We start from the raw sequence: 10,892 nt of genomic DNA, 5'->3' as shown, positions 1-10,892 counted from the left end.
CAAAAAATAATCTTTTTTTTTTTTTTTTTTTTGTTTTGTTAATTTTGCTGTTGTTGATATATGCAGATTTTTGTTGTCGGATACTGTTTTGAATGTATGTTGTATATTTATTTCAACTCATTGTTGCCATGACACCTGTGATTCCTGATCCCAAAGAGGTCATTATTTATACTTTGAGTTCAGAGGTGTTGAAAATATCTTGATATTTTATTAATACATGTATGTAAACTACTGTGTTTACATCGACTGTTCAAAGTAAAATGGTTCTACAGAAAGTTGCTGCTGTTACAACATTCATTTAAATTATAGATAATTTACTACATATATTGTAAATGAGATATTTTTTATAACTGTCTAGTTATGTAAATTTGAAAATGCGGTCTTGGTAGAGCAGAAATGAATAGTTGATAATAGATGTATTAGACGTGAGTGAAGTATTTTTGTGTCAATTCAGACATATTGTTTCTGTTTGTTTCAATTCCTTTCATTTTCAATATGATTTCTTTTACATCTGTCTTTGAGTCTGCACTCTGTACTTTATCAAGGGTGTTAAGACTACGTTTATCATAATCTACAATAATAGTGTATCTTATTTGTCCTGTTAACACTCCCCTCTTTCCTCTTTTTGAAAATGCTCACATATTCATGATGCGTTTTAAGTGACATTTCATATATATAGGTCCTTATTATTGATATGTATCAATCTCTTTATATATCTAGAAGGACTCCAGCAAGTATGAACTACCAGGGTAATATATGAATATTTGTTGTGAATTTAATTTGTACTTATAAACTGTGGGATACGTTACAATTTAAACTATTATATATAACATTACCTATACATACATCAAGAGTTAACTTAAATTTGACAGTTCAAATTTTCCTGTGTTAACCTAAAGGCAACCTAAAGACAAAAACAAATTAACATTGCTGAAATTATGCAATGGAGTGCAATTTCCTCAACACATTCTATCTGCTTGATATTTTCATAGCATTTTGGCAGTTATAGCTTGTCGTCCAAAACAATGATTGATTAAACCTCTTGAAAATAACAAAAGTATGTAAACATGTCTATAGCATCGTTGGTAAGTCAGCCAAGTTTCCATGCAGACTCATCATAATTTGTATCAGAATGAAAAAGAGTATCAGTCTTTTAATATTTTCACTTGCCGTGGTCTTAAAATTGTTTTTACCCCTTTCTTGGGTATATTAGATTGTTGAATGTGATATGTTTTAAATGTCTCCTGGTTTTTAACCCTTGCCATATTTGTTATTTAGTTGCAATTTGTTTTATTGATGTACAGTATAAAACATAATCATGCAATAACCAGATTCTAGCTTTTTTAAATAGGTGAAAAACGATAATTCTTTAAAATCAAATGCAGTAAGCAAGTTTATTTGTAATTTTAGTTGGGTGGATGTTTGAATTCATAACTCTTTTGTTTTGTGAAACGGAACTGGAAATACTTATTTTGAAATGATTATGTGAGCATTTACCACCTGGGGACAGTGGAAAATATTCCCCTTTGAACACGATTCAGTAAGAAAAATTTTCTTGATCTACTTTATAATGACAAATTAAGACTTAGGAAGTATTAGATGTTTAATTTTGTGACACATTGAGGCTAATATATGGGGGGAATATTTCCTGTAACCCCCCACCCCGGAACATTTTCTTAATTTTGGTTATAGTGATGGTGTCAGTAGAATAAAAATTCTTATAATACAACCCGTAGTAGATTTGAGTGAGATTTCAATAACTACATGGTCACCTTCAGACAAATGACCAGTGACCACTACTTCTGACCTTAGTGTGCATAAGATTATAGTACAAGGGGAAAAGTTGGTCTAATCCATTTCACAAACTACCTATGTCAGTGCTAGTATGCTTCACACTGGTCATTTCTCTAATGATGGTGACTTGTCATGGAAAAATCACACTCAAATCTTCTACTGGTTATGTTATAGATATTTACATTCTACCCCCTTTAGCAGTAAACAGCATAGCATGTCTGTAAACATTATCTTATGCATGTGATGATTTGACCACTAATAGTTGAAATATTTGCTTGGTATTAATTGTTTGCATTATCTTTAATGGTTCCAAATAAAGCAAAATGAAATTCCCTGCAAATATTTCAACTACCAGAGTATACACTATGTAGTAACATCTGTTTATCAAGACTGTGGAATACACAGTAGGGACATTTTTTTGTTATCTGGAATGCCACATACTCATTTAGTAATTAGTTTTTTCTGACATTTATATTTTCAAATTGAAGTACTTGTACAGTAGAGTGAATACATATTATTGAGAATGAGAAATTTTAACTCCAATGCGAGAATCAATATTAGTATGAAATAAATTACTAAGACCTGTGTATGAATGGACAGTTGGATGTCTGGGCTAAGAATCTTAGTAACACAAGCTAAAATGTACTGGGTAGTATATATTTTTACCAGTTCCATTGCATGTACACAGCAAGCAAATAGCCCTTTATTGATTCTAATGTGTAATGCTGGCTATAAGAGCCTGCAAATTGCACTGTTACTTTGTGTTAGTATTACTACAAGTGTTTCCTGTTTATTGTTTTTTGGTTTCCATGATGAAGCAGTCCCAGGTTCTGTGTAGTCCCAGGTTCCGTTTCTTTTTTCTCCATCTTGTGTTTTCTAAATTAAATTATTTGTAAGACTTTTATTGATTTTCATTCATGTGTTGTTTATTATATCAATAGATGACATATCATATTCCATAGCATACTCTCTCAACTCAATAATGTTTATTTTGTTTGTACAATGTAATTTTGGGAGTATAGTGCAAATATTTAAGCATTTTAAAAAAAATTTTTTTTGCAATTCAAAATGAAAATAACCCTTTTATTTATTTTTTTTCAGTGTGGGCTTCAAAAATTGTCATGTCATGTTCTTACTCTCATGAAATTCATAAATATTACCTTTGTAAAACAGATATATGACAGATAACTCTGATTTCAAATATTTGTAAGGTATCATGTAACCAATCTATGGAAGATATTTCTAAGGTAGCATGTAACCAATATATTCAAGATATTTCTAAGGTAACAACCAGTTTTGGAATTGGTGCTAAGTTAGATAGGCATTACATATCGAAAGTGACTCTTGAATATTTTTTCTTTGAATGAGATTATCATTCTATGCATTAGATTGTCACTTATTGGCAGAGAAACTAAGATTTAAAGCACATATTCAAATAATCTGGATTTCATTTCTAAAATACAGATTCCAGCATGTGTTTTGAATCTTTTCATTTATACCTCAAGGATTTTTGGTCGGAACTGTTTTGAAGTATGAGTAAGAACAAATACCTGTTTATAGATAGAAAGTGTTCAAAGATTTTTTGCTGGTACATTTTATTAGCATTTTCCATTTTCATTCGTTCATTCATTCATTCATTCAAATTTTGGAGTATAATCGTTACAAAAATGAAGTTAGAGTTTAATATGCACAGAAAAAAGGTGTTTTTGTTTGTTTGTTTGTTTTTTTTTGTTTTGTTTTTTAATTGCTTGAATGATTAAACTGAGATGCAACACAGGTTGTTGAAAGCCAATTTATTGCTCAATAGTAGTAACTACACGTTTCATGTGCAATGTATCAAAAAATTGAAATAAAATCTACAGTTGTTGGATGATGACAACAATAAATGCAGAAATATAAACATTCAAAATGTCCCATTCAAACACAAACCAGATAAAAGAATATTGATTCAGTCCTCCTTATTGCTTGCTTAACTACAAGCAATGTATAATTTTTGAAATTTGCCGCTGAAGAGATCTTTATTAAAAGAGTCACCAAGCTGACATGACTAGAAATTTTCTTTTATGTAGATTTTATTTCATTACCTTGTTTTTATTTGCACAGTAGATATTTTTGAATGGAATTATTTACTACACATATGTATGAATAAAATGTAAAATAAATCATTGTTTTTCAGTTTCCCCTTATTTAGACTTTTTTTCTTTATCTAAATATATCAAATTGGAAATTATTTCATTACTTGATAAATTTTTATAGAAAAACATGTCACATTATTTCCTTTTAAAATTTTTTATGTAAGATGGTTTTCCCAGAAACTAGGATAAAAATCTAATATGTTCTTGTCAATGTTTTCTTACATACGTCATAATAGTACAGTTTTAAGTGACTGGTATATAGATAAATATAACTGTTTTGTATCAAAGTCTGACTGATCGACATCTGATCAGGCATTATTCCATTTAACATTAAACTGCACTCTGCAACAGTGATATAACTATTACATGGTCGTGTGAGTGTTCTACAACATCACGTTATAATCGCACACATGTCCTGGAAGTTGCAAGAAAGTGCAGCATGGATTTATAGAGCTCAAATAACCAATTTTAACCTCAGACCATGTATGACATGTCTCAAAAAGAAGACTAAAACTAGGTGTATTTTCATGTGTAACGTTGGCATGATCAAATTTAGTAAGAAATATAACACTTTTTTCTTATGTGAAATCTTGTTTATGTGTTAAAAGAATTTTGTCGCTAGATGCAACTTTAACCAATTGATGTACAATTATTTTATATTTATATATATGTGTTCAAGGGTTTTTGCACTTTCAGCGATTATGTTTTTGAAAGTCTGTAAATTCTACTGGATTAGTTTTTTTTTTGGGGGGGGGGGGAGGGGTAGGGAGGGGGGGGGGGAGTTGTCTAAAATATGATACACAGTAAATTATAATACCAATAAGCAGAAAAGATTGAATATCAGAAGAAGCAATTTTAAGATAAACTTTCAGATCCAAGGCAAGATTTACAATACTTTTACAATGTATAAGTATATCATGATAAGATATTCAGATGTTTTGTTCACAATATGTATTCCTATAGAAGTCATGCATTAAAACTGTTGATACCGGTGTAACTCTCGAAAATCTTTAAGTGCATTTCACACTGACAGTCTACAGTATTATTTGTATAAGGTCATTACCTTGTCATATATTGAGGGAAAAACCGTGCTTACAGTAAAATCTGCTTATGAAATGCCGAAGGAGAAACCTCATGCCTTCAACTGAGCTGTTTTTGTCAGGGTACATGTAATATTCAAGGCTAGATTAGAATTAGAGCCTGATCCAGTCACTACCAGGTAAATCATTATTTTTTGGCTAGGTGTGAATAGCTTGGGTCATTTTGATAAAGGATCTACTTGTTTAGGTGGCTACCTCAATAATTATCGTCAACCATAGATTCTAGAACAACTTAAGATGTGAAAAATATTGTTATCACTTATAACCAGATGTTACATTTATTTGAGGGGAAGGACATGAAGAAGTATAGACAGATATGAATGGGTGAGATCAGTTATACTTTGGTGCTCTGTGTAGGCAGGTTCATATAACTCCCGCATAAAAATATGTAGATGTCATAATCAGTCAAGTATTATTTTAACTTTACTCAATATTCAAAACAAAAAGGAAAAAAATGTGGAATATAAACCCTGTTGATTTTATTACCCGTGTGACATTCATTTCAGGCTTTTCAATACTAACTGTTTTGAGAAATTTGTTTTGATGAATTTTTCACTTTTGTATGGTTGAATATTGTAAAGGAAATCATAATTTTGTACTGCTGACCTTGCTATGGAAAAATATGGGCTTATCTTTATATCAGAGTTATGTACAGTTATTGAAAGTACATATATATACAATGTCCAAGTTTCTGACAAAGTTTGAAAAAGTTTTGAAAACCAACCAACTTTGTTCTATGAAAATTTGGTCAGTAACATTCTTAAGGTATGTTTCGGTTTATAAATGATCTCGCATTGTATGTCTGATTGCAGCCAGAGCTATATCAGACGTGTTAAAAAGTTCAAACTCTTGTTGATGTTTTATTCTATCAATAATATGAAGATATTGAGAAATAAATCTATCTTGAAGGAGATTTGTTTTTTGTGATACATGTATCTTAAGTTTGAAATTATATACACATGGATAAAAGTCTTAAGTGACTTATTGTGAACATCTGTCTTCATCATGAACTTTTTTCGTCTTACATTCTGTACTTTGATACTCTGAAAAAGGAATTCTGAAGTTTAGCTTTGTGGAAACATTCAATAAATATTTTGGATGGAATATTTTTCAGGTCGATCACTTATCAAAGGTGGCTATAACAGCATAATTGTGATGGTTACAGTTGATGGAAAGTTGGTATGTTGGTTTTGACTGATGATCCTAGCAAAATTGTTTTTAGTGCAAAGCAGAAATCTAATTTTACTGCCACATTTATCATTTTGGAAACCAATTTTAAACTTTTAAACTTGTGTTCTATGAGACCTAGAATCATGATATTTGGCTGGATGGTTTCTAGGATGAAATCCTTCAAATTTTGCAAAATGAAATTGTCAAGGTCAAAAGGGTCAAATTGGTTAAAACATTCAAATGACTTCTTCTCAATAACCAAATATCTAATACCTGGTACATTATTTCTGACAAGAGGTTTACTAGAATGGAAGTTCAACAATGTTTACAAAAAGAGATTACTTTGATCCAATTTCAAGGTCACAGAGGTCAAGTTTGTCAACTCCATAACTAAAGGTCTATTACCATGATACTTGGCTTGAAGGTTTCCAAGATGAAATGTCCTTGATCCGTATTCAAGGTCACTAAGACAATACTCTTTAAAACCTTTAAAGAACTTCTCAAGAACCAAAATGTTAAGAATCATGTAACATGTATTTGACTTTAAGCTTCCTGGGATGAAACCTGATAATGTTTTGGAAAAGAAAAGACTACGGCCCATATTTAACATCACAGAGATCGAATTTGTCGAAAACTTCTTTCTGATTAAGCAAAATATCTAGAATCAGGATACTTGGTAGATAGGTTTCTGGGATGAAGCTCAACGGATCCAAATTTGTTAAAACCTTCAAACAACTTCTAATTAGCATAATGCCTAAAATCATGATATTTGGTCTATAGGTTCCCGAAATAAGCCCATCAAAGTTTGCAAAAAGAAATTACCTTGATGCATATTTAAGGTCATCAGGGTCAAATTAATTGAAACCTTAAGGGAGATCTTCTCAAATACCAACTTTCATCAACCATGTTAAATGTTAATGTATTTTTGAAAAAGGTTTGAACATCAAGTGATTGGTGCAGGCCCTCTTGTTTGCAGTTCTTCAAAATAGTTGAATGGATTTTAACTAAATCTAAATATTTCCTTGCCGAGAGAATCAGAATCCACATTCAATGGACGATAGGGCTTTAAGGGCTGACCCTACTAGAGGACAAGACCTGAAATGGGTCACAAAGTGTAAAAGCTTCAATCCTTTTCTCTGAAATTACTTTTTGATTATCATCAAACTTTGCTGAAATGATTCTTCAAGGAAAATTTGTGGTAATATACATAATATGTTCAAGGATGCATTAGATACCAAATTAAAATCCCTTGATCCACTTCAGGATCACATTACCAAATAATGTGGGCCTCTAACAATAATACAAACCAGACACAGAATTTAGTTTAAAATTGACAATTTAATTGGTAACTACTACAGCCAATCCATACAACATGTACACTTTACAAGCCACAGTTTTATATAAATACAGTTAACTGAACATGTGTCAAGTTTCTTGGAAGGTAAACATGATGTCTTGGACAACTTCAAATTTTCTTTTACTAATGATCGAGGATTTTTATCGAACAGTAAAACTAAAATCTCAGGAACAGCAATGAATGTTCAACTACATCTTCGCTCTATTGAACCCTACAATGTGACAGTAAAGCTCTCCAAACTCCTTGGTCCACCACTTTCAAAATGTTATCCAATGTAGACATCCAAATTCATTCCAGACATTCCTTTCATTCCTTGTGATTCACATCCAAAAAGACTCGCAAAACATTTATAGACATTGAAAAGATATCCTAGTAAGCAATTCCTTTCAGTACTACGCCACACGCATTGGGAAAAAAGACAGACCACGAACAAAGTCATCCATTTTGCTTTCAAAAAGTTCACTTTTGATGGGTTGGTCCAGGGCACACATTGGATTTCTTACTACATACTCCACAAATATCTGAAAAACAATGACATTAAGTAATTTTATACAGTGTCATTTGAACTTTGGCCTTCAGACATGAGAAAATATCACATTCCTCAATATTAAATTCACATTTCTGTAACTCATAGTCACTATTTTTTTCTCTGTCAGGCATGCTATACAGACATACTTACATTGCTGTACATCTGATGTAAAACATCTTTGATATTTCCTACTGACAGATCTGTGTTCATGATGAACTTTAACCCACTTGGTGTCTCATAAAAATGAAGCTTATACTGACTTGTTCTGAAATTGAGAAACCCATCTTTTCTGACAAAAGGTTAAGGATTGACGAAAACAGTGTTGGATTTCTCAGACACCACTGCCTGACTTTTAGGATAATGAAAGCAAGTTCTGAAAAAGAAACACAAAGTAGGGCTGATGAGCTTCTGTGCCATTCATCAATTTTAAAATGTTCAAGAGCAGCAGCATGGATATTATCATATATTTGGACAGGAGCATAAATTCTTTGAGGGAAATGTTAATGAATCATTCAACTCCCTTCATGAGGACAAAAGGTTGAGGCCAACATGCGAGAAAATAGAATATGAATTTTTGGGGGTTTTTTTTAATCCTTTTCCATATGAATCAAAACAAAATGTCTTGAGCATTCTTGTGTGAAGAGGGGCTCCAATTAAAAGGGAAAAAAAATTTGACTCTTCAGGATAGAAAAGAAGGGTTCTATACAAAAGTAAATCATTTTTCTCAAATATCTTAAGTGCCAAAAATCACTAGAAAGCGTTATCAATCACAACAGAACCAGGGTAGGTTTCATCATCTTTGTTTTTGTGACAACTTTTGCCCCTGAATGGACTCCTTCAGGACAAAATTACAAAGCGCTCTTATCCCTAACTTACAAAAATTCTATAATGAGCTTGACTAGACTTTTTTCCTACTTTTGGAATTTCCCTTGAGCTGAACAAGTAGATTAATGGGCAGATGAAGAACTCGGGTTCCCTGGCTGGTGAACTGGTTTAGATTCCTTGATATTTTTTTTCCTTACCAGTGCCTATACATACCTGAAGTAACTGATGGACTACTTGTATAAACTTGCATAAAAAGTTTATTGGTGACACATCAGTTCTCCAAGTCATCAACTTCTGTGATCAAATGTCACTTTCTATTCATCACTGAAAATTGTAAGTTACATTGTTCTAGATGAACAATTAATCACTATACCCCTTTTATCTGTCTTCATTTTAAGGGATAACCTACTTTTATACTTGCATGCAGTGACCTGAAGTCAAACCTCAGAAAAGGATACAAATCTGTTGGTGATATTCTATTCACAAAGGACTTGATAGAATGTATCATTCCATACATCAGTTTGTACTCCTGAAATGGTAAAAAGTACTCAAGTAAAACAATAAATTATTAAGAACTAGATTAATGTAAAATACCAAGAATCATTTTATGCACTTCATATCTTTGATAGAGAATCTCCATTTACCAAAAAATCACTTTCAGCTATACTCATTAATTTTTTTTCAAATTTAATGCAGCAAAGACTGAAAAAGCAAATATACATTGTCATTTAATATGATCCAAACTATTGCTCAAGATTGAGTCTGTCATTAATGTCTTACAAAGATATCGTAATTATGATATTATGAAATGTCAATCTTTGATGTGAAAACATTTCGTTTTTCGAAATAGTCAATTGTCTTATGGCTAGGCTAAGCATATTAAAGTAGGATCGGTCAGAGTGGCATGTTTAATAGAATATCGAAAAGTATAAAATGGAACGAGAAAATTCAAGTTTAATTAGCATAACATACAACTGGCTCCCACTCATTTTCTACAAATTTTGGATTATTTATTATCATATTGTAATGTCTCTGTGCCTGTGGATAAACCAAGCCAAACAAATTAGAAATTCGGAAGATAAATTAAGTCACATCAGTAATAGAAACGTGTAAATACACCTCTTCTTTATCCATCCCTGATTGTTTCCTTCGGTTCCACTCTGCGTAATGTAGGCATGTGCCATTTCTATCAAAAATATAGAAGTTATAGACTGTCATTCTGCTTTAAGGTGGACACCGGAAATGCCTAACAACACATTTTGAATCTTAATGAACTACGCACTATTTTTCAGAAAAAAAGGAGAATGAATAGATTTGTAAATAATCCTAGTGATGTAATAATGACAAGACGTCTTAATGAGACGTGATATTGTTAGTTTATTCAGCTTTTGTTTTTATTCCCTTCTTTCTTCTTCAATTACAACGCGCATTTATATAAATCAGTACAGGAAGTGAATGTTTTCTTGATTTCACTGCACATGCGTGTGAGTATGCGGTTAGTTTTGAAGCGTGATATTACTATGTTTACACATTTTAGTGTTGATTTATATTACTTGTTTTCTAATGGAGATAAAATAAACAGGTAAAGATTTATTCACTAGACAGAGTAGTTTCTGAGCGCTACATCGGCATTACTGATGATGAACATGACGTGTATCAATGAAAAAGTAACATTGCAGATAAACTCTAAATGTAATTACAAGTCGATGCACGAATTCATACATGATCAGAGATCTATCAGTGTCGTTAGATCTTGTATACAGTGTTTTATTAGTTTTATAAACTAAACACCCTTTGCGTACATTTCGAATCAGATATTTTATATTGAATAACCGAGGACATATTCATTTAAATACAATTTTGTTACCAAATGCATGCAGACTTAATAAGTATAAAATTTATATTACAGGCTAATGTAGCATCAATGGAGGTTCTGCGATAGGTCCATCACTGCAGATGCGAAACACTTTCAAATTAGAAGA

General features: G+C 31.7%; 1 protein-coding gene across 1 annotated transcript; it reads right to left on the bottom strand.

Annotated features, from left to right (window-relative positions):
* Positions 1 to 7,547: 7,547 nt before the first annotated feature.
* LOC132552775 (trafficking protein particle complex subunit 1-like) lies at positions 7,548 to 10,136 on the bottom strand. Its single transcript, XM_060216964.1, has 4 exons — positions 10,030 to 10,136; positions 9,369 to 9,439; positions 8,236 to 8,374; positions 7,548 to 8,077 (listed from the first exon to the last, which is right to left on the bottom strand). The coding sequence occupies exons 1-4, from the start codon at positions 10,126 to 10,128 to the stop codon at positions 7,949 to 7,951; spliced, it is 438 nt and encodes a 145-aa protein (XP_060072947.1). The 5' UTR covers positions 10,129 to 10,136; the 3' UTR covers positions 7,548 to 7,948.
* Between the last annotated feature and the right edge of the window lie 756 nt (positions 10,137 to 10,892).

This window comes from Ylistrum balloti, unplaced genomic scaffold (genome assembly GCF_031769215.1).
Source record: "Ylistrum balloti isolate Yb309-2 unplaced genomic scaffold, AGI_CSIRO_Ybal_v1 Utg370278, whole genome shotgun sequence".
Lineage (NCBI taxonomy): Eukaryota > Metazoa > Mollusca > Bivalvia > Pectinida > Pectinidae > Ylistrum > Ylistrum balloti.
This window is presented reverse-complemented; position numbering and strand designations above follow the sequence as displayed.

Bases quoted from the DNA above. Each gene is read 5' to 3' on its own strand.
- LOC132552775 (XM_060216964.1), bottom strand. From the start codon at position 10,128: ATGACAGTCTATAACTTCTATATTTTTGATAGAAATGGCACATGCCTA. The intron at 9,440-10,029 runs GTGTATTTACAC...TTACCATTTCAG, and splicing joins CAGGGATGGATAAAGAAGAG to GAGTACAAACTGATGTATGG. The intron at 8,375-9,368 runs GTATCCTTTTCT...ACCTTTTGTCAG, and splicing joins AGAATATCACCAACAGATTT to AAAAGATGGGTTTCTCAATT.